This window comes from Apiospora aurea, assembly GCF_038362705.1.
Source record: "Apiospora aurea strain CBS 24483 chromosome Unknown utg000005l_segment0_segment0, whole genome shotgun sequence".
In the NCBI taxonomy this organism is placed as follows: domain Eukaryota; kingdom Fungi; phylum Ascomycota; class Sordariomycetes; order Amphisphaeriales; family Apiosporaceae; genus Apiospora; species Apiospora aurea.
The window spans coordinates 1,477,000-1,502,504 of record NW_027117392.1 but is presented as its reverse complement, the minus strand read 5'-3'; the positions used below and the strand labels follow the sequence as shown (position 1 = coordinate 1,502,504).

The following is a 25,505-nucleotide window of genomic DNA, read 5'->3' as shown; positions in this document are numbered from 1 at the left end:
TGAGCTGTCACCTGCGAAGTCGACAACACACGAAGCCCGCCCCAACGCTCGACTCTTTGCCTTCGCACCGTCATACACCACCACTCTTCACAATGGCTCCTGGAATGTCCCTCTTCACCGTCAATGCTATCATAGTATTGAGCGTTGACGATGGCAGTCGCATATTCGCCAAGTACTACAACCAGCAAGCCCCTGGCGCAACAGCCGGTATGCTACAGACAAGTCTACGAGCACAGCGGTCAAGATGTAGTCGCTAATCCAACGAAAACACAGTCGCGTCGCCGACGACAAACGGCCCTTACCCAGATGTCAAGTCGCAAAAGTCCTTCGAGAAGGGCCTGCTAGAGAAGACGGCCAAGCAGGTGAGCATGCGAGCACTTGAGCTGCGTCATGCAGTCTTACAACAACCAAGGCCTGCGCAATTGCTGACTCGCAACCCCCACAGACGGGCGACATCATCCTCTACGATAACCGGATCGTCCTGTACAAGATGGAGAGCGACGTCATGATGTACGTCGTAGGAGACGTCTCGGAAAACGAGGTGCTGCTCTACAATGTCATACTCGCCCTGCGAGACTCTCTACACCTGATCTTCAAGTACGGTCACTCCGTGTGTTTGCGACGTTACATGTGCTAATGAACATCAGGCAATCGGTGGACAAGCGCACAATCATCGAAAACTACGACTTGGTATCGCTGGCTATTGACGAGATCGTCGACGACGGCATCAGTGTGTACCCCCAAATCATATACTATGTACCGTGAGCTAATGTATTTGCGCAGTCCTCGAGACGGACCCCACGATCATCGTTCAGAGAGTCAGCAAGGCGCCCGCACAAGATGTCAACCTGGGCCGAATCGATTTGAGCGAGCAGGGGAGTGAACAACTTGGCACAATTAGGAAAGGCCAAGTTGACAGACTGGCTGAGACAAGGATTGTAGCGAATCAGCATAGCATCGAAGTCTTCACTTTACAGTGTCGGGTATGGCGTTGGGAAAAAGTTGTTTGCCCCCAATTAGGGACAATTCACGAGGGAGCGAAATTGCTTCTAGGTCTATTCTTTTTTTAGGTCCGAATCTCAGAAGCTGCCTTGCGCAGCCTATTCATAACCGCAGCCGCAATGTCGTCGCTGTCCGGGATGCCTTCGACGAAGATGACATCGGCCTTTCTCCGGTCTAGTTCACGGAGTGCCGAGAATAGTCCCTGCGCTGCACTTCTTGCATCAACCCCTATGCTCAGATCCAGGAGCTTTCCAATCGACTCATCCGCTTTCGGATCCAACAGCTCAGCCTCTTGAGCGTCGACCTCGATGTCCGTCTCAGCGGCTTCCACCACTTTTCGCGACTCGAATTGCCCAGTCCTCAAGCCTGCCGCCGCTTTCCAGCTTCTCGTCCTGATGATGCCTACTGTTGTGGGCGCCGAGCTTGTGTCCTTTGCTTGCTGCGAAAACTGTGTGATATAACCGACATCGTCCTCGCTAATGCCGTTCTCGCCTGCGGCATAGCTGGCTTCGTATAGAACGACCCTTGCTTTAGGGCTATAGTGTTTGTACTTCATGCCTGGCGCTCTTGGCGCAGCTTTGCCCAGCTCGCTCTGGTCTTTATACGCTTTCGCAACCTTGTCCCACCCAGCGCAGCTTCGGATCTCGTCCAAGCTTACACCGCCGGGTCTCAAGACGACTGGGGGATCGCACAGTCCATCGACCACCGTACTCTCGACGCCGACTTGGCATGAACCGCCATCCAGAATCAGGTCTATCCGGCCATTCATATCCTCCAGAACGTCGCTGGCAGTTGTTGCGGATGGGCGGGTAGAAGCGTTAGCTGACGGCGCGGCCAAGGGCGCCCCGGCGAGCTTTATCAGAGTCAATGCAAGAGTCGAGGATGGCATTCGTGCGCCGAAGGTTTTGAGTCCTGCCGTCACTTCAGGGGCTAATACGGATTGTTCTGGGTTCGGCAGCAAGATAGTGAGCGGTCCAGGCCAGAACTTGCTAATAAGGGGCTTGTATATCTCTGGTATCGGGTCGCTGTGTCCATTTGCAGTGCCATTGGCTGAATGCTGAGGCACCAAGAGGTTCCGTAGCATGTCCAAATCAGAGACGTGGACGATAAGGGGGTTGTCGGATGGCCGCCCCTTGGCAGTGTAGATGCCTTTCACAGCCGCGCTTCTTGTCGCATCCGCCCCCAGGCCATAGACAGTCTCTGTAGGAAACCCAACCGGGACGTCTTTTGTCTTGAGGTATTCTGCCGCTTCTCGAAGCACTTTGACACTTGGTGAATCGGTTGCAGCAACCTCCCACGTGCCGAGCCGCTCTTCATGAGTTGAACCCCCTGTCTGAATCCTCCCAGTTCATCTTTTCCCACCTTGAGTATCCGGGTACCCGCCCGAGACGACACATCCTGCGACATTGTATGATACGAGTTGAGGAGAGCCCGGACAGGACGAATACTCGTATTTATGCGTCGGAAAGCCAACTTGAGTACCCAATCCACCTTTGTTGGGCAGTACTATCAGAAGAGTAAGTAACCCTTCAGCTGCTCGTCGAGTTGTGGATCATGGATATACTGCGGATTGTTCTGAAAATGAATTGGTATTTGCCAGAAGGTACTACTGCGACTGTGCAGCTTGTTCTTATAGTGAATCAATATGTATACGTAAAGTACGCATTATGTACTGTTGTTGACTCATCTCATAAAAAAAAGTTGGTGATGAAATCCGAGTTTGGCGCACGCCCAATCGTTTTTGAACCCACCCCCCATTACAGGGCCTTTAGTGCGTCTTTGGGCTGGAAAGGGCCACATTTTCGGGGATCAGCCGCTAATTCCACAGCGCCCGTTGCGACGACTCAGCTTGCTTTCGGTGGGGGTGGACAGCTCCCTACAGCAGCCCATCTGCTAATTACTAGGTTAATCTAGATCTGGCTTCAATTGATGCATGCGGTTGCTGATGGGAATCGATTGAAACGACACTGGACACGATACCGTTCCGATCAACACTCCCACGCAAGATTGTGCAGCCGACCCAAACGGGGCCGCCAGAGGGGACGCATGCTCACGCCGCTATGCTTTCTCAACCAGCAACGTCCCAATGTCCGCCACCAACCATCTCAATGGCGACTCCCCCTCCACCACCGCCCATGCTGCTGCTGCTGGGGCGCCGACCCTTCGCCGGTTGAGCATTCATCATAACAGCAGCAGCAACCCCTCCATAGGCGATGCGCACTCCCCGAGGACGTTCGCGCCTCCCTGGCCGCTCTGCACACCTGCGAGGCTTCCCTCACCAGCCGTCTCCAGTCGCTCTTCGCCTCCCAAGCCGACCTCGCGCGGGAGCTCGGCCGCCTGGATCTCCTGCGCGCGAACCTCGGGTCGCAGGTCATAGCGACACGCTCCGTCAGTAATGGCATGCTCGCCTCGGCTGCCGAAACCGCCGGCCGCCTCTCGAACCGAGTCAAGGAACTGGACCTGGAGAAGGACCGCGTACAACAGACACTGCAAGTGGTCGAGCAAGTCGCCGAGCTCAAGGCCTGCGTGCACGGCGTGGTAGGGTCCATGGGGGCTCCTCAGGACTGGGAGGCCGCGGCCGGGTATATCTCGAGGGCATCCAAGGTCCCAGAGAGCGTGATCAAGGGAGGCTTTGCCGCAGCGATCGTACCCAGCGTAGAGGTACCGGATGCGCCATGGGTGACGTTAGAAAACGCCAAGGAGAGCTTGTGCGGCCTATTCTTGCGCGAGTTCGAGAAGGCGGCCCAGGAGGGAGACGGAGCCAAGGTCACGAGATTCTTCAAACTGTTCCCCCTCATCGGTCGTGCCGACGTGGGGCTGGACGTGTATGGCCGCTACGTCTGCACGGGCGTAGCTGGCACTGCGCGCCAGACATGGAAGCTAGTACCCGGCGCTGCTGGGCAGAAAGACGGCTTCCTATATGCCAATGCTTTGACGAAGCTGTTCGAGCACATTGCCCAAATTGTAGAGGGCCATGGCGGTCTTGTGGAGCGACACTATGGCGAAGGCAAGATGGTCAAAGTGATAGAACGACTACAAATGGAAGTCGACGTACAGGGAGGCATAATATTGGATTCCTGGAGCGATGAGCGAACAGTGGAGAGGAGGCTTACCGACGTCAAGAGCTACCCATTTTCGTTCCTTGTGCAAAGTTTCCTGCCGCCGCAAAAGGGTATCACGGGTACCCCCAGGATGAACTCTCCGGCTCTCGGCGGAGGGACCAATGCCAGAGACAGCGAAGACGAAGGAGTCAACATGAAAGAAGTAGATGCCCTACTAAACGAGATAGCTCTCATGCTTGGGCGCTGGTCTCTATACACACGATTCCTCGCTGGAAAATGCAAGGTAGGTTATTTCAATATGTGCTCACGCTCACCCGACTAAGTCGCTAACGAACTACAGTTACCTGGGCCTGATGAAAATGCCGCCCTCTCCATTCCAGATGCATTGAGCAAGTCGAATCTGTTAAGGAAAGTGTCGGACAAACTGGTCACCCCTTATGATATCTTGTCAACGTTCTACTTTAGAAGATCGGTCGAGAAGGCATTCCAGTTGGATGAGTCACCTTCGGGGCTCACGCTCAACATCAACAAGCCGGTTGGCACGGACCCCCCCTATATAATATCGGCTGTCGATGATGTCATGTACATTGTCAGTACAGTCATCCAGAAGTCGATTTCTACGTCTCAGAGGGACGTTGTTGGGCATGTTATTCCTACAATAGGCCGAGTGCTAGGATCCGACTTCATCGGGATGGTGCAGAGGAGAATGCGAGACGAGTCGTACCCCAAGCCCGTCATTCAAGGGGGCTTCCCGCCTGAAGATAAGATTGTCGCTTTTATAATCCTCATCAACACTCTGGATGTTGCGACCGAATATCTGTCGCGCATCATCACGCAGTGTTTGGGAACTTCGGAGGAGGGTACTGGTCCTGCTCAGTCCAGCCCTATCGCCAACTCGTTTCCTTTCGAGCACGACGCAACATTCGTGGCGTCGGCTTTGACAACACTCAACTCGTCTTTCTCGACTAAAGCAAATGAGCTCTTGTCAGATGGGCTCCAAGTCCTACTAAATATGGTGGTTAAGCAGAGGCTACGGCCCATTAACTCGGACACATTCCGTGATGCCGACTACACCTTGACGGAGGATGAACTGGCAGAGATAGCACAGCAGAACGACGAGGACGAAGACGATCTAATGGACCACGTACAACGGCGATTTGAGCATGGCTGGAACGGCCTTATGAAACCCATCGAGCGGTTGATGACGCCCAAGACATTCAGCACGCTCATGATGAGTACGGCTAAGCATCTCGCGGTGGTGCTGGAGAAGAGGATATGGAGCTCGAGCGGCAGGATCAATGCGTTCGGGGCGATCCGTATGGAGCGGGACTTCTCGGGCATCGTCCGAGTCGTGGCCAAGGGCAACTACAGCGTGAGAGAGGCGTTTGCCAGGGTGACGCAAATGCTCATGGTGGCCAACATGGAAGACGACGAATGGGATGAGATCATGGCAGAAGGGGAGGACGATGGCATACAGTGGGTGCTCAATGAGGAGGAGCGTCGTAAAGCTAGAAACCTCGTAAGATGAGGCTACCCTCAGATAGATGCTGCAACCTTATCCCCAGTTACAATAAAGCGTTCTTGGTTCGAGCCTGGGAGTCTTCCGTCCAAGCCAATATACCGATGTGTCCGTCAATTGCACTCAAATAAGTTGTGTACACGTAGGTAGGTACAGTACTGGCAGTACAGAGTGCAAGGGGGTACACAGGAGAGAGAGGCATGTACTGCCAGCAATATAATCGCTCCACTTTAAATGCAAAGAATCCCTGCCAGAGCTACGGCGAGTAAATCCAATTGCAATCCTGCCAAACAACCAAGCAACGGTCCTACTGACGGTCCAATCATCATTCGTCACCTCAACTCAACCTTCAACATTATATCCCGTCGCAGCCTCAATATCCGGTCCTCCCACGTTCAACTACGAATACCCGCAGTATTCTCCCAGATTTTTCCTTTGCCTTGCGTTCCGGTTGTCCTAAACAATCATGGCGACGTCTCGCTATGATCTCCTCGACCAGCACGACGAAGATGAGCTGCACAAGAACCGCCAGCTGCCCGTAGAAACCAGACCCTTCCAGCGAGTCTCGAAACACGTCGCCCTCGCGCAACTGCCCGCCACGAAGCTGCCCACACCGCCACCCGAGGGAGCCCCCGAAGCCCAGCAAGATGGCGCCAGCACCGCGTCCTCGGGCTACATGGGCCAGGTGCACGGCCAAGCCGCGACGATGAAGGAGGACATCCAGCTGGACTTTGCGGCCTTTGACAGCACCATCACTCGCCTGCAGTTCCTGGCGACGGCCAACGAGCGCGAGCGCGAGCGGTACGCGACGGACCGGAGCAAGATCCTCGAGACCATGGAGGCGGTGCGGAGCTCCAACGCGAGCCTGCGGACGCAGCTGGACGAGGCCCGCGCGACCCTGGCGCAGCGCAAGTCCTTTGACGAGCTCGCCGACCGCATCACGTCGAACCGGATGCTGCGCCCCCGCGCCGAGCAGGCCGTCAACCTCGACAAGCTGGCCGAGGAGTGCGACGAGCTGCAGCGCGAGAGCGAGACGTACGGCGTCACCTGGCGCGAGCGCAAGGAGCAGTTCGACAAGCTCGTCGGCGAGGGCGTCAACCTGCTGCGCCTCATCCGCGACGAGAAGGAGGAGGTCGAGCGCCGCGAGGGCATGGACGAGGAGGACGGCGACGACGACGAGAACAGCAACAACAACAGCAGCAACACGCCCGGCGGCGGCAAGCCCGGCGGCAGCCAGAGCGGCAACGGGACGCCCGCGCGACAAGGAGACGGAAACAACACGCCCAGGCCGGGAAGCAGCTCGGGACGCACGCCGCGGCATGACAGTCCCGGTGCCGGAGGCAGCGGTGCTAGTGCTACGGATAACTTGAAGCCTCAGCCAGACGCGGCGGGCAGCTTCTCTAGAGGTGGCAGCCTTGCACCGAGTCTACGGGGGAACAGCCCGGCGGTACGTAGTGGGCCGGGTAGCAGTCACGGTGGCAAGGACGGCGAACCGGAAGAGGGCGAAGACGTAGAGATGGGCGAGCCGGCACAGACTGCGGATACACCTATGGCTGAGGGTGGCGTTAAGGAAGAAACTCCTCAGATCACAGTGGACGCACCTGCCGGCCCTGATGACAAGATGGATACGACGTAGAGGCGAGGAGTTGCTTGGTTGAGAAATACTCCAGAACTACGCTTGGCTCAGGCAAGAAAAAAAAAGATAGGAGAGGTTATACCCCTGGATGTAAATCGACAAGTGCTTTACTAGGATTGCTATGCTATCCTCCAATCTTGGGTGGTTCTCTCGCCCAGGCGTCTTAAACCGTGGTATCATTCATGTACATGTGCACACTTTATCGTATGGGTCAAGTTCGGTGCTACCCTCCCCCAAACATAAACATGCTCTTCCTCCTCCGTCATGTCCCTTGATGGTATCTAAGCATCAACCTTGGGCGTCGAGGCCAGCACCTCCTTGGCCTTGGTGAGCTCGTCGGCGTTGGCGTTGCTGTCACCCTCGGCCGAGGCGATCTGCTCCTCGAGTCGCGATACGGCCTCGCCGATCCGGGTCTTAAGGGGTCCGAATACAGCCTTGGTCTCCTCGATGGCTTTTTGCTAGGACGGGGACAATTTACCGTTAGCAAGTATTACTAAAGCCGAAGATTCCGTAGACGAGATGACATCTTGTAGAAAGTAGGAGCCTAGAATGGAGCTTGAGGGGGCAGATGGGCGTTGTTGGTGTGGTAGGGTACGTGACAGCAAAGCGAGGGAAGATTGCCACTTACCTCCTGCTTCACCATGAACTCGGCGTTGCCGTCCTCGCTGGCGCTTCCGTTCTTCAGCTCCGCCTCGAGCTTCATGACGCGCTCTTGTTGCGATGTGAGCTCCTTCTGGTACATCTTCTCCTCCTTGGTCAGACGCGAGACGGCGTCCGTCGCGATCTTGAGGGGGAGGGCGCAGGCATCTTGTGTTTCGTCTGGTCGTTCTTGTAAGATTGGAGGGATTATCTGCGACTGGACAGTCTGGTCGGATGGTCTAGGGATTGTAGGATTTGTGTGAGTGTGTGGTTCTGGATTGGGTGGGTGTTTAATAGGTGTTGTACTTATGCACGGAAGGGCGAGTGCTTGGCTTCTAGGTGGTGAGCTCTTCTGCCTAGAGTGGGATTGGACGACCGCTATTGGGGAATTTATTTTGGTGGGTTGGCGGGGTAAACGATGGCCTCGCCGGCCAACTTTCGGGGAAGGTGGGGCTGGCAGCCGGGAGATCCTGAAATCGTCATGTTGGTATTTCTTTTTGTAAACAAGGCTCGCTTCCATTTGGGGATTGGTGCGGTAGACCGGCCAGACACCCGCGGTATGACAACTACGACTGTGATGCGGAAGATGCTGAGCAGTTGGGATCGAGCCAGGGGCAGCCACACATTTCAAAATGGCCAATGGGAAAGGAAGGGCTTCGAATAACTGCCTTCATGCCATTGCATCCGTTAGGAATCTACTTACAGCCTGCAGCTGAGAGCACGGCATTATATGTCGCAATGTCACAATGATTCAAGACGAATAGTGTTTGTCTTCAATGGACGTGGCGATGAGGCCACGCCCTCGCAATGGGTATATTTCCATTGATACTTCCACTTCCACTCCTCCGTGGACGTTTTGAGCCACCTTGCTCTGTGGCAATAAAAAGCAAACCGAAAACGCTGTCTTCCAAGGCCTTTGGACCTGCCTTGCCGAGACGGGATTGTTGAATACCGTACGCCATGCTATGAGTTGTCCTCTGAGGACAATAATCGCCCGAATAATGAATTTCTAAACCAACAAAACGCCCCTCTATGCGATAAGAAGTTGATTCCTCCGCTGGTTCTTTACTCCTGAACCTCATGAACCCCGACCAACTTAGAACTTGAGCTCCTTGGGCTTCTCCCAAGAGAACTCCTGGTTGGTACCGAAGTGACCAAACTTGGCCGTCTGGTAGTAAATCGGGCGGTCAAGGTTGAGCTGCCTGACGATAACACCAGGGCGCATGTCGAAGTTGGCCCAAACGATGTCGGCCAGCTCCTCGGCCGACTTTTCCGAAGTGCCGTAGCTGTCAATGTAGACAGAGCAGGGCTCGGCAATGCCGATAGCGTAGGAAAGCTGGACCAAAACGCGACGAGCCAGCTTGGCATTGACCAGAGACTTGGCAATCCATCGGGCCAGGTAGGCGGCAGATCGGTCAACCTTGGAGAAGTCCTTTCCGGAGAAAGCACCGCCACCGTGAGCACCCCAGCCACCGTACGTGTCGACAATGATCTTGCGGCCAGTCACACCGGCATCACCCTTGGGGCCACCAATGATGAACTTGCCAGAGGGCTGGAGGTGGTAAATGGTCTTGTCGTCGAGGTACTGGGCAGGGATGACCTTCTCGCAGATCTGCTCCTTGAGCTGCTGGCGAAGATCCTCAACCGAGATTTCCTCGGAGTGTTGGGCACTGATGACAATCGTGTGGACGCGCAGGGGGATGACAGCACCACCGTCGGACTTGTACTCCATGGAGACCTGGGTCTTGGTGTCGGGTCGGAGCCAAGGCAGGCTACCATCGCGACGAGCTTTGGACATGGCGATGTTCAGCTTGTGGGCGAGCAAGTGAGAGAGGGGGTGGAGCTCGGGGGTCTCGTCGGTGGCATAGCCGAACATGAGACCCTGGTCACCGGCACCGAGCTTCTCCAAAGCCAGGTCGTAGTGAAGACCCTGAGCAATATCCGGGGACTGCTTCCCCACGCAGCTCATGACATTGCAGGTGCTGTAGTCGAATCCCTTGTTCGAGTCGTCATATCCAATGTCCTTGATAGTGTCTCGCACAATCTGCTGGAAGTCCAGATGCGCCTTGGAGGTAATCTCGCCGAAGACCATAATCATGCCGGTGGCGGTGGCGGTCTCGCAGGCGACCTTGGACATGGAATCCTCGGCTAAGCAAGCATCTAGGACGGCATCTGAGACCTGGTCACAGATCTTGTCGGGGTGGCCCTCTCCTACGGACTCGGACTGTCATGGCACAACATAGTCAGTATATATTGACGAATGAGGGGAGGGGCAGAGGGGTGGCGGGGTAAGCAATGTTATGCACATTCGATGGTTAAGAAGCGCATTCGGTCGGGGTTGCTAGCCGTCGCCGGGACAGCTATTGGCAAACTTGGAAGGAGGGGCCGATATAGGCAGCAGGCGAAAGCTTACAGTGAAGACGAAGGAACCCTCGTTGACGGTAACGGAGCGACCGCCCGAGGTACCATTGGGGGCGGACATGGTTGTTCGGGTCAAGAGACTGAAATAAACGACCCTAAAATAACGATTACTCGAACGACAATGGCAGGCCAACAAGGGGAAATTTTTTCGAGACTGGAAGGCAAGGTGGTTGATGTTTGGGAGAAGATGAAGAGATTGGGAAATTTGGAGTGGAGAGTGAATTATATAGTGCAGGGAGGGGAGGTTGGCCCCGTTTTTTTCTGGTTGTGTAGGTGAGTAAGTGCAGGTGTGAGAAAGGCCTGTCTCCCTTTCTTCTGTCCCTTTTTCTGTCCCTTCTTCTGTCCCTTCCTCCCTGCGTAATCGGGTACATCCAGAGACGACTAACTAAATCGGATTTTGGGTCGTTCGCTCGAGGTCTTCTCTCCCCACGCGGCAACAGGCAGGCACAGACTCCAAGCGGTTGATAAGTCGCCGAACGATGTCGGCCGCTGATTCATGAACTAGGATGGCCCAATGTCAATTGACCAGGCACGGTAGGGTCTAGTCAAGGGGCATTGCGAAAGGCCGGGGGTCGGTATGATAATTAAGTTATTCTACTCGGCACGTTGACATGCCTACCTCTTAGTAGGAGGTAGGTACTGTATACTGCATATTGCCAACGAATATCTGGTGGCGCATCAACTATTTGGACTAATTTGGCTTGTTGTTGGTCAACGGTCCGTCCTCGCGTTGATACCGAGATGGACTGGGGTCACCTGTTGACATCAATTCCGCCATGCTGCCACTGAATTTCGAATCGTCTCGACTGCAGTAGCAGTTGCTCATCGACAGGTATGAGATACCGGAGGTTCAAGGCACCCCAAGCAACAATTTACCTTCAGCCGACACACATGTAGCCAGGGCAAAGGGCCTCGTCCTGTGGGTAACCCCACGTACTGCCAAGGGACCCCTCATCGAGGAACCCCATCGAGTCACGAAATTTCGACAGGCACAGTCGCACGTACAGCACGTGCGCCAAATGTTTCTTGGATGTTGCTTCCCATTCTTTCTCGAGTCCTTATGCGTATTCGCGCGAAGCCTCTAATGGGTGTTTGAGTACAGCTATCGATCTATTCAAGGTACCAATATACATATATACATACGCCCAAATGTCTTGCATGTATCAATTGCATGCCTCTTAACCTACCTTCCTATTAAGAGTGTTTGCACTTGAACCCCACCCTTTCTAGAAATTTTTATCTTTCGATGGCGCCATCACGGTACTAAGATGTGCCTACATTAATTGATCAATGAATTTGATTGATGTTATTGTACATCTGATGTATGTAGGTACATATTGATGTATGCAGGGCCTTCGCTGCTTTTTGCGCCCAATCGGCCCATAAGCCGTTCCGGGTACCATCTGCACTTCTTTTTCATGGAAGGCCGCTGAGCGCATGTACGCAACTAAGTCTATTGTGACAGGCAGGAACAATGTTTTCGCTGGCAAGGGAGAACCCGGCCATTATCGAAGCACGAACTGGAATTCAAGACGCGTATGTGGTAAGTCTCACCTGGTGACATGTAAGACCTCAGGTACTGTATGTAGGTAGGTTACATGTAGGTCAGGTAGTGGGAAGGACAGTCCCTGCTAGCAATCAATGCGGCACCACTACATTCGACCCTCCAAAACGTGGTCCAGGGATTGGTTCTACGCTCGGCGTCCAGCCATATTCTGGGTCCCTTTCAAAGAGAGACGGAGACGAGAATCGGCATTGGCAACCGTGTTAGGCCGGGATAACGGCAAACATTTGCCCGTCCATCTAACCTCCCTCTCGACCTCTGAGGTACTACCGTATGTAGGTATGTAGGTAGTTGAGATGGAGTGCTTGTCCTCTTGGACTTTACCCTTGCTGCTGTGTACACGGTTGCTTTCAAAAGATGACTGCAGATATCTGAATTGGAGAGTCAGACGGACCCCGACAGTTCCCAGTCCGGGCGTACTTAAACCACCACACCCGTTCCCTTTCTCATTTGCGTTCAAGTGGCAGCTTGACGTCGCCTTTGCGTATTTCAAGTCTAGGTAGAGGTAGGATGTTTCAAGCCTTGCCTGAAATGGGCAAAAAATAGAAGAGGGGGCGGTAGACACCTGTCAGCGAGGTATAGTCGTTCATCCATCTGCAATGGAACCGGGCAGTTACTGCATGTATCCCCCGGACTTGAGACGCATTTGACATCCATACCTGTCTGATAAGGATACTCAGAAACTCCCCGACTCCGGCTGTTGATGCCTGTGCTTCGAAGGATCGGCGACCGTAAGCAGCCGTAAGCAGCCGTTGCTTCCGCGTCGACTGAGAGGGAGCCCGTCCAGCCAATCACACTGCAGATGCCCCTCCAATCCTGACCCCTCCAACTTTTTCGGAGCTCCAACCAAAACTCTTATCCATACCTACCGAAAAGTTGAGGAACCCGAGTCGCTGCTACCATATTGCAAGGCTGAGTACATAGTTACCTACCTATGTTGGTTCTTTATACTCTCTGATTTGATCGTACACACATACTGAAGTATAAGAACTTATAATCGCAACCGACCACAATGAGCAAGTTCGGCACCATGGTCATGGGCCCTGCCGGGGCGGGCAAGGTACGTTCGATATCAATATCAAGAAGTAGTCGCATCTTGCTTCTGACACATCTGCAACATCCAGTCCACGTTCTGCGCGGCCCTGATCACACATCTCAACCTCAACCGGCGGTCCTGCTTCTACGTCAACCTCGACCCGGCCGCCGACAGCTTCGAGCACACCCCCGACCTCGACATCAAGGACCTCATCTCGCTCGAAGATGTCATGGAGGAGATGGGCCTCGGCCCCAACGGCGGCCTGATCTACTGCTTCGAGTTCCTCATGGAGAACCTCGACTTCCTCACCGAGGCGCTCGACTCCCTGACCGAGGATTACATGATCATCTTTGACATGCCGGGCCAGATCGAGCTCTACACGCACGTGCCGATTCTTCCGGCTCTCGTGCGCTTCTTGACCAAACCCGGCAGCCTGGATATCCGGCTCTGCGCCGCGTACCTTCTCGAGGCGACGTTCGTGGTCGATCGCGCCAAGTTCTTCTCGGGCACTCTCAGTGCCATGTCGGCCATGATTATGATGGAAATCCCCCACATCAACATCCTGTCGAAAATGGACCTGGTCAAGGACCAAGTACGCAGGAAAGATATGAAGCGTTTCATCACGCCGGATGCGACACTGCTCGAGGACGACCCAGCTGAGAAGGCCAGGCGGGTCGTTGATGGAGAGACACCGGAAGACGATGCCTTCGCGGACCCCAAAGATAGAGATGCCGTCATGCGCGGGGCATCCTTCCGGCGACTTAACCAGGCGGTTGCAGGCCTCATAGAGAATTTCAGCATGGTCAGCTATCTGAAGCTGGACGCCCAAGACGAGGATAGCGTCGGTGCTATCCTCAGCTACATTGATGACTGCATACAGTTTCACGAGGCCCAGGAGCCCAAGGAGATCAAGGGCGGCGAGTTTGAGGACATGGAAGACATGGAGGAATAGGTGGTTACTGGTTACGATGGAGAGGACTTGGGCATCACATGTGATCTAGGGAATATGCATAGCGCCGGCGTACTGACGGGGTTGATACCATTTTTGAGAGCTTTGTAGCTTAATTCATTGCCAAAAAGAGAACGTAAGCATCGTAATTCGTCAGATCCTGTAACTGCAGTATAAACTAGCCTGGTAAGTATGCCGGATGTACGTGTGCGGCCGCCATCCCAATCCAATAGGCCACTGGCTGCTGTCATCCTTGCTTCCTTTATCTGCCTCTTCTCGACATGCCAGCGGCGGCTCCCATGCCTCGCCCGTTCTTGGTTTGCGCGTCGTACCTCTCGTATTCGCTGAGCCAGAAATTCTTGAGCAGGGTCGCGTAGCCGGCGATCTTGGAGACGAAGATGACAATGTCGCGGATGGCGGCCTCGGGGCCGCGCTGCCAGACGACGGCCAGGGCGCCGGCCAGGACGGCGTAGAAGATGAGCCGCATGGTCATGCGGGTCCAGAAGAGGACGACGCGCTGGACCCAGAAGAGGAACTGCAGGGCCGCGACGATGAAGACGAGGACGGCGCCGACGATGACGATGTCGGGCGAGTCGTTGAGCGCGGCCAGGGCCCGGTTCACCATGGGCTGCACCACGGGCACGGCCATCTGGAAGGCCTGCTGCGTGCGCTGCCACACCGACCGGCCGAAGATCTGGAAGGGGGTCTCCGGGTGGAGGACGTTGTCTTGGAGGAGCTGGATGGTGGACTCGGGTAGTCCGACGCCTGTTTTTTTTTAATGGGTTAGTACGATGGGGTTTGTTATCTTCGTGGTGTTTGCTGTGGCGGCGGTGCCAATAGTGCTGGCAGGAGGCGTTTGTCTGTCGTAACTCACCTTCGAGAAGGTCTAGAACCCAATGGTTTTCGTCCGCCATGATGACGGAGATGATCTCGGTGGTTTTTTTTGTTGGGGGTTGTTGTTATGTGATGTATGTATTCCCCCCGCGAATCGCTGCAAAGAGAGAGAGTTCCAGGATTCAGGTCGTCGGTAAGTAGTAGACTTTTGGTCGAAACCTGTTGCTCGGACCCCCTGCCGATAGCCTGATAGCAGGAATAGGAGAGGCTCGAGGCTGTAGCTCTGGCAAGGCTCGAGATGATGCAGTGCACTACTTAGGTAATGCAGGTGCTACTTGTTGTAGGTAGTAGTACAGATGCACGTATGCTCGACCGAGGGCGAGCAAGTCTTATCGGTTCTGGTGTGTGGGGAAAGCGCACTTGACGTAAGAATGTCTGACTGTCTGACTGACTGGCAGACAGCTGCGGCTGACGGGCTTTGATTGCTGGGGCGGGTTGTGTTCGAAGGTGAGTCGAGCGAAATATATATATATTTTTCACATTTATGTAAATAAGTATGCATTGGAAGGGTTTCTCTACCCCGTTCAGCAAAACACAAGTTCCAAAGCTGGTGACTGGAGGGGAGTCTGCCGACTTCTTTTTTTCTTTCTTTCCTTTCTCAGGAGCCCAAAATTTCTCGACGTGTTGTTTACCAAAAAAAAACCTGACTTTTCCGCTTTCCGCTCCGACTAGGCCAGCGAATAGGCGGTGGAGCGAGCGAGCGGGTGTGAGTGTATGTACCTCAAAGAGCGCTGCAGCAGCGTTGCATGTGCCTTAGCCTGTTGGTAGGGGCCCCAAGGGACGGCAAGGGGCCTTAGCCTGGCCTAGGTTCTTGGGGGGTTCAAAAGATCGGCTGAACCCCCCCTCGAATCAACCCTCTCCGCTCTGGCCGCTGTCAAACAAAAGAGTTCACAGCTTTGGGGGATCGCCTAGAAAACTCGATGGCAGAAAAAAAAGAAAAAAAAGGGCATAGCAGGCTAGGCTAGGGGACCCGATGGACAAGGGTGTTTGTGCTTGCTGCAGCGTCCCACCTGCTGGAACCAGCAGGTGGAACAGCAGATGAGCTGCTGATTGCTCCAATACCATCAGACCGCTACAGGGCCTGGGCTCGCGGGGCTGCTGAGCTGGCAACCGGCGGCACCATTCCATTTTCATTCATTTTCACCATCATCGGCGCCAGTCAGGCACTCCTCGAACGAGGGGCAGCCCTCCGTTGCATATATATGACTCTGTGAATTGCGAAAATGGAAGCAGAGTCTGAAGACTCCCATGCATGCCATGTGTCTCTGCATGTTTGACTGCCTATACTAACACCGATTGCAGTGCCTCTCGCAGTAGCAATCCTCCTATAGCTGATTAATACTAGTCCTTTGCTGAGATGGCCAGACTTTCTTCTCGGAGCATCCAACTAACTATATGCCCACCAATAAATATCTTGACGAGCCAAAGGGGGTACTCTTGGGGCGTGCCCAAACGAGTCTTGCATGATGTACTACGAGGGGCTCAGAGTATGTATCTATCGCTGTCGGGTATTCCAACTCCAATGGCTCTTGGGATCAACGGCTACGATTCTCATGGCTTCCATATCTGCCGAATCATGTCCGTGTTCTAGCAAGCCCTGCTCTAAAGACAGCTTTGCGTATTCCTTTGCCGTGGCTTCTACGCCAAAGGTATTGTAGTTCAGTGCCGCCAGTGTGTAGGCGTCAGCTATCTTGTGATCCAGCCGCTCCTCCTTGTACAATGCGACGAGCCTGTCAATAGTCGACGTAGAAACGTTTGCATTGTTCAGGTCAGTCAGCTGGGTTTCCACCTGATATATCGAGACGAGCCTTGCATCGGATGCTTCTGCCTCAGCCTCGGGTAGACTACACTGAGAACATCCGCAAGAGAAGCCCCATGAGGCGCGAGCTCTCGCCTGCCGGACAGACCGGGCACGAAAGGAGTCCAGGTACGATATAATCAGCTCTTCACCTGGCTGTATATCCCTGACTGCATGGGTGTGATGCGTCAGGTTCTCGTCAATGTAATAGGCGATGCTTTGTTTCCATGTTAGCTGAAGTCGAATGTTTCTATCTCTCGGGGGCGACTTCAACTGACCTGGGCCGGCAATCATGGTTGAGACGTGACACTTCGGGAAAATTGCCAAAGTGTGGCTCCCCTTGTAAGCCAAGGGAGACTTGAAAGGAGTTGGTGAACATGATGTCTGCTATGCGGTGGCCACCCAGTTCTCCAGCCTGCGCCAGGAAACGTTTCCGCCTTTCGCCTGGCAGCACCCTCGCTGCATGATCTAGTAAGGCGTTCTGGCTGGCCAGCTCAAGCTCGTCTACCAGGTCTTCATGGGCCACAACAGCAGGGCGGGCAGTCATGATCTCTTCGCCTCGACGTATCAATCTAGTAGCGACAAGGCCGATGCCTTTCCCCGGGACCGCTACAACCCGAAAATGCGAGATATCGTGAACCCCACCAGGAGATCGATCAGACATTTGGGCCACTCTGTGCCTGTTGGACAGCGTTGTCACGACAGATGCCCCTCCATCCCCGTACCCATCATTGGACCAGACACAGAACCTGCCGAGACAAAAATGAGGCCCAGCCCAGCCGTTTTCTGGAGGGGCTATCTGGTCAGAATTCAGTCGGGACTGCAAGGCAGCTGGGTTCTGCGGGTCAGATACAAGACAAGACATGGACAACGGCAGGCGGAAGGGGCCCCATGGGCAAGTATCCCCATTGTAATAAGGCCCGTCAGGAGACCGACGAGCTTGGGCGCATGGGAGAAGGCACGCAGGCAATAATAAGCACTGCGGAGACTTCATCATGAGACTGCTCTTCAGAAAGTGCTCATCGGTCGCTGGGGCGCATGCGTACTTATTCAAACCACAATTGAGTGAAACATTCTATTGGTTTTTTTTTCTCCCAAAGAGAAGGACTAATATACTCGCTGAGCCTCATCATTGAAGCCTTCGTTGCTTGTCGCCAAGTAGCTCCGACAAGAGGGGCGGGCCACTGCCGCCTTGTGTTTCATCTAATGCTTCCCCAGACACGTATGAGAGACGTTGAGGGCCCCTCGCCGCCTCAAACGCATTCTACTTAAGACGCGAATCAACAGCGGGAGCAAGAACGTGACATGAAGGAGGTAAAGTACATACCTAAGGCAGACCTCGGATCGCGGGCAGAAGGTACGTTTCAGGCGCGAGCATGACGAGCTTGGATCACAAGTCCATGTTTCCACCGTGTAATCATTCAAATTAATCACCCGGACAATTTGCACCTCTTTACCTAGCAGTCTTATGAGCCCTCCCATACCTACTGTACCTATCTTCTTCTCTTCCCTCAAATACCCATGATTGCTATATACCTACAGTAAGCGCCAGACAAGTCCCAGATTGTTCGCCTGACGCCGATACCCGAGATACATACGCACCTTATATAAATATCGATCCACGCTCTCCCGGGCCGTGTCAGCGCGTCCCAGCCAGCCTCAAGCCGACCTAATTGGGATCTTGAGATGCACTTAAGACGAACTCCACTCACCCCTTTTGGCCAATCACGACTCTCCACTACCGTCGCCAGCAACACTTGGACCCTTGACGATTCAGCTAGCTGACGCGCCCGTCTGCAAACACTGCCATGTCGGCAACCGTCTCCAAAAGCAACGGCAGAAGTAGGTTTGGCGGGAAACTCCTCTCGTTCCTGTGCCCCGACCAGTATGGGACCGTGTCGGACACTAGTACTATCACCATGCCCGACCTCACCATTCGTAATCTTACCGCCACCGCGCTCGAGCTGAAACTCGTCGAGCGCTTCGACGGAAAGGCGACGTCGGGAGGAGAGCACAAGGTCAAGGGCAAAATCTCGGGCGTCTTCAAGGGCTCTAGCGTGGCCCAGCATGCCCGCATCAAGGGCGAATCGCGGGACAGCCGCGAGCTGTCCCTTCCCCTGGGCCGCTTTGAGACGCACGGCACCGATGTCCAGGCTCCGGAGCCGGGTCGGGAGGTTGTGCGCCTGACCTTTGAGTTCGACGGCCACAGATACCAGGTCGATGTGCCCGGCGAGTCGACCCGGTCCCTGGTGATGAAGAAGCTGGACGACGGGCCCCACGAGTACACCGTCGTGTACGTGACCAACGGCTCCTGCGTTTCCATATACAGCTCAACCCACCTGGTGAGCTGGATGAAGGAGCTGCGCGACGAGTGGCCGCTGACCGCCCTGTCGATTCCGGGGACGCACAACAGCCCGACGTCTCACGTGGCGCTCCCGTCGGTGCGGTGCCAGGCCGTGGGCATCCGCGAGCAGCTGGACAACGGCGTGCGCTTCTTCGACGTGCGCGTGCAGGTCAACTCGAACGACAACAAATCGGATCTGATCCTAGTGCATTCGGCGTTCCCCATCTCGCTGACGGGCACCAAGTACTTCCACGACCTGCTGGACGACGTCTACAGCTTCCTGGACGCCAACCCGTCCGAGACGCTCATCATGAGCATCAAGCGCGAGGGCACCGGCAAGGGCACCGACGAGCAACTGTCAAAGCACCTGCACCAGCGCTACGCGGCCCCCGACAATGCCAAGTGGTGGACCGAGCCGCGGATCCCGCGCCTCGGCGAGGCACGAGGCCGCGTCGTGCTGTTCCGGCGCCACGTCAACGACGCGAGCCTCGACGCCGAACACGACGGCCGCGGCTACGGCCTGGACTGCGCGGACTGGCCCGACAACTGCGAGGACGCGACGACGGGCGGCCCGGGCATCGCGCGCGTCCAGGACTTCTACGAAATGGACGCCTCCCACAACATCGTGAAGAAGATCGAGCTGGCGCGCGCCCACCTCGAGCGTGCTGCCGAGCGCGTGTGCCCGGTCGACCCGGCGCCCGGCGACGAGAACAAACCCTTCTTCGTCAACTTCCTGAGCGCCAGCAACTTCTTCAACGCCAACTGCTGGCCCGAGAAGATCGCCGCCAAGCTTAACCCGGCCACCATCGAGTACATGGCCCTCCGCCACGGCGAGGCCGGCAAGGGCCCCAATGAGCTGCCGGTCGGCGACGGGTCCACGGGCATCCTGGTCACGGACTGGGTCGGGCTCGACGGCGACTGGGATCTTATCCGGTGTATCGTGGGCTGGAACGCGAGACTGCAGTTGAAAGAATAGGATCTTTACTACGGCGCTGTGGCCGTGCACTTCGGGTCGTGAACACAGAGCAGTCGGGAGATGTGGAGGAGCCCTCTGGCGCATAATTCGAGTTTCTTTAAGCCAAGAGGCCGGGGCATATTTGTTGGGTAAACTTGACTAATTACAGGCCTTTCGGAACAGGCGTACTATAGAGGCCACCATCCTATGTATATTACTTTAAAGGGAAACGGGGATTCAGGACACATAGACTAGTCAGACATTATTTCGTATGCACGTATATATATACCCATGATAGACACAACACAAGCAAGGAGCATGGAGGACGGCTGCCAAGAGCCGAGACATGAAGGTATTATGATCTTGTTCCGCTTATATGTGGATGAGCTGTTGAGTGCCGCTGCGTCACCAGGGCAGAAACTAGCCGTTTGCCAAGGTTATACAGCCAGTGGTATGTAGTAGGACACTATGTAAACCAATGAACTCCGCTGCCCCTTTTTGTACACTGAACCTCATGAGGCCCTGCTCCAGTCCGTCTACTTACTATAGAATCCTGCTGAATTCCAACATTCAAGAGATTTAGTCATCCTCGATATCATCATCACTCAAAACGAGTTTCTGTACTGTAGGTCCTGCCGAAGATCCGTCGCCTTTCTGACGGATGGCCAATCTCCTCTTGCGCGGCGACGATTCCTCCGTGGGTTTGTCCGTCGCCCACGTCTCCGTGTCGACAGGGTTTGCCTCGTCGACGTCGGCTGCCTCTTCATCCGGGGTTCCACTCGTGCCCGAGAAAGACACAACTTTTTCCAGCTCTCTCAGTCTCAGGTTGCTGAGAGACGTCCTCCGGCGCCGTGCAATATGAGCCATATAAGGTAGTCGTTCCAGGAGAAGCTCTTTGCGCGCAGAACTCCCCAGGGACAGCAATGGCGCTGTTGGGTCTGGAGTATGCTCGGTCGCATTCGCTTGGCCACTACTACCGCGCGACTCCTGTTTGTTGACCCATTCGCCAGGGTTGGCGGACTTCGGTCTACGGAATGCTGACGCACCCGCTGTAATACCTTGCGTCGCGCTCTCTTCCCCTCTCAACAGCTTGGTGGACCAAAGATCGACCATACTCTCGAGTTCTTCCTTCTCTCTCCAGAGCTTCAGGCTCGTCGGATAGAACATTTTGAAAGCCTCGCCCCCCTTTCGACTGGAAGTAGTCCCAATTCTCTTCACAGGATTAGGGAGTGAAAAGAGCAAACCCCTGGTAGCCACCTGGAAGGTGATCTCCTCTTGCCGCAGAACGTGACTTGCCGAATCCCTTCCCGCAAATGCTCCAGAACCGAATCCCCGTCCCCCGAAGAACATATCGTTAGTCGGGCATAGCAAATCGCTTTCTGACAAAAGCTCAATGCATTCGTTGATGTAGTCAACAGCAGAGAATTGATCACTTGGGCCAGTTGGTGCACATGACAGGACATAATTCTCGTGCAAAGCGGATATGAATGTGTGTGTGTCCGTACCAGTCTCATCTATGAGATGGTCGACCACGACTTCAGTGCGTTTTGGTCGGGCACTTGAAGCTAAGAAGTCCGGCAGCATCTCAGCTTGCCCTTCTAGAGTCTGAGGTGGCATGGGTTTTTCGTCTCGTTTGTTGTACACAACTTTCCCGACGGCGTGGAATATTCCTAAACTTGACTCGCGCTGCGTGACCAGCTCGAGGCTTTCCTCTTCTCCTCTGGTGAGTGCGACATTGTCCTTCCCACTTCGTTTCGGTTTCGTGAACGTCACTCTTGACCCCCAGTCAGCGTCCTCGTCGCCTTTGAGGCATAAGAACTCCAGTGATGAAACAGCACTCCGGATATCACCAATCTCGCCGAGACGCTTTAGCACTAAAGGCCCGGGGGTGCGCTTCCGGCCAGACTTGCGAGCCTCCTTTTTGACAATCAAATCCAGGGCACCCGCAAGAAGAGTTGGGGCTATTGCATTGAACTCTATAATGGCTGTACCTGGATGCCGAGTTATTTCAGGGCCCAACAAGCGGTGAGCTGTGAAGCTGTCGGCTGATGCCGACGTCGTCGTAAGAAGTGTTTCTGAGATCACCATAACAACAGGCGTAATAGGGGCTTTGGATGATGGTTGTCCAAACGCGGCCAGGGAGGGTGTGTTGGCCGCGAGGTACTGCAGTATAGTACCTCGGAAAGCCTGGAGAGCGGTTGAAGATTTTGTAAAAGTATTCGGAAAGTCTTCGATGAGAATGATTTTTCGTGTATTTTCATTTGTCGTCGCAGCCGAGATGCTGGTCGTGGTTGGCACGTCTGAATCTGTATCCAATTGACCAAACTTGCCACTACGGCCCATGAATTCCTCGAACTGTGCAGAAGCCGACTGAAACCCAAGGCCTGGCCCCGAAACTGTGGGATTCCTCCATTCAAGTAGGTCGCATTTCATATCCTTGGCGAGAAGACGCATTGTGGTTGTTTTCCCGGTCCCTGCTGCACCTTTCAAAATGAGCAGGCGCTGTCTCATCCTACCGGCAATGACATCCTCTAGCCATCTTCGCACGTCGGATACTTTCTTTTTATGGACCGCCAGCTCTTCTAGGCTGCATGGACCAAACCGTTCAGACCACGGCCGTTGGTCATCGGCAGAAGGAACGGGTGTCGTCGGACGAGGCGGCCGGAGAAACTTCTGGCTTGCTGTGAGAACTGCTCCAGCGCCATGTCCAGTTTCGCCTTGCGTCCCATCTCGGAAGCGCTTGCGGGCATTTGCAGCCACTCGACTGGTTGTTGTCGCCGAGACCTCGCCGAGACCATCGTCATCGGATATCGGATCGCTCACTATATCGTCTAGCACTAAAGACGAAGGCGTGGCAATTGCTCTTTCAGCTTGCCGAGAAAACAGGGACTTCAGATCAGCAGTCTTTCCTTTACCCTCTGCTTTCTCGATGGCCGCAGTTCTGTTCCTGGTCTTCCTAGGACTGACACTCGAGCTGGGTCTGTCGGTTCTCCTTGACAGAGCATTTCCAGACTGCAACGGCTTCGTTGACGGCTGCTTTCGATCGTTTGCCTGCGAGGGGCGCAAAGTTCGCTTGGCAACAGGACTTGGAGAGGGCGATTGTGCACGCGACGTGTTTGCTGTTGACTTTTGGGTTGGATCTGGAGAGGAAAACAAATAATTGGCCAAGGTGTTGGTCTGAGGCTTGTCGTTGTCTTCATCGTCGGAGGCGTGGACGGCATTGCGTTTGCGACGCTTCGTAGGCGGAGCCATAACGAAGGTACCGAAGCAGTGGGAACGTCATCGGCTGCGATACAGCTCAGTCATGAACGGGACTCAAGAAACGAGCATGAGCATGCGAAGAGCATGGGTTTGGAAAAGTTTGCAAGTGCCAGGTGCGTAGGCATGCATTATTTCCAAAGTCGACTGCCAATGGGTGCCGGTTACAGCGGTAGGGAAAAGGAAAACAAAGTACACAGGCAGTTGATGTTGACCTGATCGATCACGGCGCATTGGACGATAGACGGATAATCCACTTTCTGACCCGCGTCGCGCTCTCTGCAAAGTACATAATCCGCGCTATCACCTGACTCAATCAACTGTAGCCTGGTAGCCTGGTAGCCTGTAGGCCCTGCCAGCCCATATCCTCCAGCAGATTTTAGGCCAGACTCGCTACCAATTGGTGCGTGTCATTGATACATGCCTCGATTCAATCGTTTCTTTTTTGACCCATTCCTTCATACACGTACTGCATACTCATCACCTCGTGGCCGTATTCCTTTTTTTTCTTTTCTTTTTTTTAATTGCCTTCTTCTTCTTTATCCCTTGGACAAGAGTGGAGTTACGTACTTTGGTACAATACGAATCTCGGCCAGATCCATGTTTTCAAGCTTTATATAAACTTGAAGGTAACAATATAGGCCCGCTAACTTCAAGTGGGTATCCGACTAGGTAGCTACATACCTAGGTAAGCTCCGTGGTATAGGGTATAGGGGGTGGCTGGCTGGCACTACCGACACCACTGTCGCCCGCTGATATGCTTACCTTATGTGAGCATTGTCTATTCGAGAGTTGATTCAGTCTATTCCTCCAGGGTCGGGTATTCACAGCATATCTTGGAGTGATTTTAGGGGGCTAGGTAGAGTTCCCATTCGGTCTTTCGAACTGCATAGTTGCCTCTTATGTTGAATACGCAAAACTTGCACCCGTGCTATTGGCATTGGCTGAACCGAAAACAAAACCATGAAATCGTATATCACTTGTCCCTGTTCTATGACGAGGAGCAGCCTGCACATACATTCATCCATACATCCATACATTCCTGCTTACATATGTAGCCGTTTCCAATGGCATTTCCCACACTGTGCGAAGACTAGCGGCATGTGGATGGACTTGCCGTCTACCCCAGCGCCACTCGCATGCCGCCACACCAGGGTGTCGTGGTTCGCTTTCTCTATAGATTAAAAGGTTCGATATTGCAGAATGGCGAGTAGCTCCTAAGATCACTAGCCTCGGATCACATCTTGACATCCGGGTAGTGTGTCTGTTCCACGGAATGCTCTCGACTCCAAGATAGGGCCACTTACACCACAGCACCAACGCCATCAAGCCTTCTACTAGCCGCTCAATCAGCCCTCAGCGTGACATCAGCAGCCGGTTATTGAACTTTGCGATGCAATGTCGTGACAGTAAGGCTGAGTGGTGCCAGGCGAGTGGCGAGTGGCTGGACGGCAAGACGCAATATGATCGTGATAGCTTACCCCTATTTGCATCCAGCATGGGATCGAGTACAGATGCTGCGAAGAAACAAGAGATATAAGTATCCCATGAAATCTCCCAAAGATGCTGAACAATCATCATCAACACTCTCATCATAACAACCATTGCAACAACAGCATCATCATCATCATCATCATCATCATCATCACTACTTCTTCATCGCCTATAAAAGCCCGACACCTTTTCGAGCTTCGAAACCCCGGTACTTCACAATGCAGGTGAGTCTGTCCAAGATGTCATGACAGCGTATGAGACAGCAACTGAACTAAGCCCCCCTAACACAGCAAGTCGCCAAGATCGCTCTGTCTTTCCTCGCCATTGCTGGCGCTTATGCCGCAGCCATCGACCGCCCGGCAGGCAACATTGCTACGCTGACACCTTACCTCGCACCGCTTTGCAAGACCGCGGACCCGGTCTTTTCGAACTTGTGCACCTTCAGCCCGGTGACCCTCAGTCAGAGCGGCGAATGCCAAAACATCCCCAATACGTGCAACATCCATTACCCGGCCTCCTTCACGGCATCTCTGAACCAGAACAATGGCGGCGGTTGCCAGGTGGTCGTCTATTCGGAATCGGGATGCACCGGAAGCCCGATCAGCAGTGGAGGCCTCTCAACCGACCAGACCGGTTGCGTCGAGTCTACTTACCCCGGAAAACTGGTATCGGGCGGAGGTCTTGGTGTCGTGAACGGAGGTAACATTCTGCCCTTCGGGTTCAAGAGCGCGAACCTGGTCTGTGGCGGCCAGTAGCTCGTGGTTGCTGAACAGGGAGCAACATGACCTGAGCCAGGAGGGACTGGAAGTTGGTCGACGGCAGGTTCCAGGCAAGACGCCCAGCCTGATGAACCTGCCTGCAGTTCATAGCTTGATGGATGCATATACCTAATGTGGCTGGGAGGCTCTTCAGCTTTTGCAGCTCAAGACTATAG

At 54.3% G+C, this 25,505-nt stretch overlaps 12 protein-coding genes across 12 annotated transcripts; 6 read left to right on the top strand and 6 right to left on the bottom strand.

Moving 5' to 3' along the window:
• Window positions 1–92: 92 nt before the first annotated feature.
• On the top strand, window positions 93–983 carry PG986_007040 (snare-like protein; the record flags this gene model as incomplete). The annotated part of the gene is made up of 5 exons (XM_066843262.1): window positions 93–207; window positions 274–362; window positions 413–597; window positions 648–730; window positions 784–983. Coding segments are annotated over 5 exons (672 nt in total), but the record flags the coding sequence as incomplete, so codon positions are not given.
• Window positions 984–1,066: 83 nt separating this feature from the next.
• PG986_007039 (DHBP synthase RibB-like alpha/beta domain-containing protein) lies at window positions 1,067–2,409 on the bottom strand (the record flags this gene model as incomplete). Its single annotated transcript, XM_066843261.1, has 2 exons — window positions 1,067–2,311; window positions 2,365–2,409. The coding sequence occupies 2 exons, from the start codon at window positions 2,407–2,409 to the stop codon at window positions 1,067–1,069; spliced, it is 1,290 nt and encodes a 429-aa protein (XP_066699373.1).
• A 679-nt stretch (window positions 2,410–3,088) lies between these two features.
• PG986_007038 (COG4 transport protein-domain-containing protein) lies at window positions 3,089–5,592 on the top strand (the record flags this gene model as incomplete). Its single annotated transcript, XM_066843260.1, has 3 exons — window positions 3,089–3,171; window positions 3,213–4,347; window positions 4,405–5,592. 3 exons carry the CDS (start codon window positions 3,089–3,091, stop codon window positions 5,590–5,592), a joined length of 2,406 nt encoding a protein of 801 aa, XP_066699372.1.
• Window positions 5,593–6,049: 457 nt separating this feature from the next.
• Window positions 6,050–7,219, top strand: PG986_007037 (uncharacterized protein; the record flags this gene model as incomplete). The annotated part of the gene is made up of 1 exon (XM_066843259.1): window positions 6,050–7,219. One exon carries the CDS (start codon window positions 6,050–6,052, stop codon window positions 7,217–7,219), a length of 1,170 nt encoding a protein of 389 aa, XP_066699371.1.
• A 281-nt stretch (window positions 7,220–7,500) lies between these two features.
• PG986_007036 (tubulin-specific chaperone Rbl2) lies at window positions 7,501–8,585 on the bottom strand (the record flags this gene model as incomplete). The annotated part of the gene is made up of 3 exons (XM_066843258.1): window positions 7,501–7,677; window positions 7,848–8,069; window positions 8,562–8,585. The coding sequence occupies 3 exons, from the start codon at window positions 8,583–8,585 to the stop codon at window positions 7,501–7,503; spliced, it is 423 nt and encodes a 140-aa protein (XP_066699370.1).
• Window positions 8,586–8,954: 369 nt separating this feature from the next.
• Window positions 8,955–10,340, bottom strand: PG986_007035 (S-adenosylmethionine synthase; the record flags this gene model as incomplete). Its single annotated transcript, XM_066843257.1, has 2 exons — window positions 8,955–10,082; window positions 10,272–10,340. The coding sequence occupies 2 exons, from the start codon at window positions 10,338–10,340 to the stop codon at window positions 8,955–8,957; spliced, it is 1,197 nt and encodes a 398-aa protein (XP_066699369.1).
• Window positions 10,341–12,855: 2,515 nt separating this feature from the next.
• Window positions 12,856–13,831, top strand: PG986_007034 (GPN-loop GTPase 3 like; the record flags this gene model as incomplete). The annotated part of the gene is made up of 2 exons (XM_066843256.1): window positions 12,856–12,903; window positions 12,968–13,831. 2 exons carry the CDS (start codon window positions 12,856–12,858, stop codon window positions 13,829–13,831), a joined length of 912 nt encoding a protein of 303 aa, XP_066699368.1.
• Window positions 13,832–14,090: 259 nt separating this feature from the next.
• On the bottom strand, window positions 14,091–14,742 carry PG986_007033 (uncharacterized protein; the record flags this gene model as incomplete). The annotated part of the gene is made up of 2 exons (XM_066843255.1): window positions 14,091–14,593; window positions 14,703–14,742. 2 exons carry the CDS (start codon window positions 14,740–14,742, stop codon window positions 14,091–14,093), a joined length of 543 nt encoding a protein of 180 aa, XP_066699367.1.
• Window positions 14,743–16,217: 1,475 nt separating this feature from the next.
• PG986_007032 (SET domain-containing protein 5) lies at window positions 16,218–17,184 on the bottom strand (the record flags this gene model as incomplete). Its single annotated transcript, XM_066843254.1, has 2 exons — window positions 16,218–16,737; window positions 16,799–17,184. The coding sequence occupies 2 exons, from the start codon at window positions 17,182–17,184 to the stop codon at window positions 16,218–16,220; spliced, it is 906 nt and encodes a 301-aa protein (XP_066699366.1).
• Window positions 17,185–18,439: 1,255 nt separating this feature from the next.
• PG986_007031 (phosphatidylinositol-specific phospholipase C) lies at window positions 18,440–19,840 on the top strand (the record flags this gene model as incomplete). Its single annotated transcript, XM_066843253.1, has 1 exon — window positions 18,440–19,840. The coding sequence occupies one exon, from the start codon at window positions 18,440–18,442 to the stop codon at window positions 19,838–19,840; it is 1,401 nt and encodes a 466-aa protein (XP_066699365.1).
• A 558-nt stretch (window positions 19,841–20,398) lies between these two features.
• On the bottom strand, window positions 20,399–23,071 carry PG986_007030 (uncharacterized protein; the record flags this gene model as incomplete). Its single annotated transcript, XM_066843252.1, has 1 exon — window positions 20,399–23,071. The coding sequence occupies one exon, from the start codon at window positions 23,069–23,071 to the stop codon at window positions 20,399–20,401; it is 2,673 nt and encodes an 890-aa protein (XP_066699364.1).
• A 1,718-nt stretch (window positions 23,072–24,789) lies between these two features.
• Window positions 24,790–25,326, top strand: PG986_007029 (uncharacterized protein; the record flags this gene model as incomplete). Its single annotated transcript, XM_066843251.1, has 2 exons — window positions 24,790–24,795; window positions 24,862–25,326. 2 exons carry the CDS (start codon window positions 24,790–24,792, stop codon window positions 25,324–25,326), a joined length of 471 nt encoding a protein of 156 aa, XP_066699363.1.
• Between the last annotated feature and the right edge of the window lie 179 nt (window positions 25,327–25,505).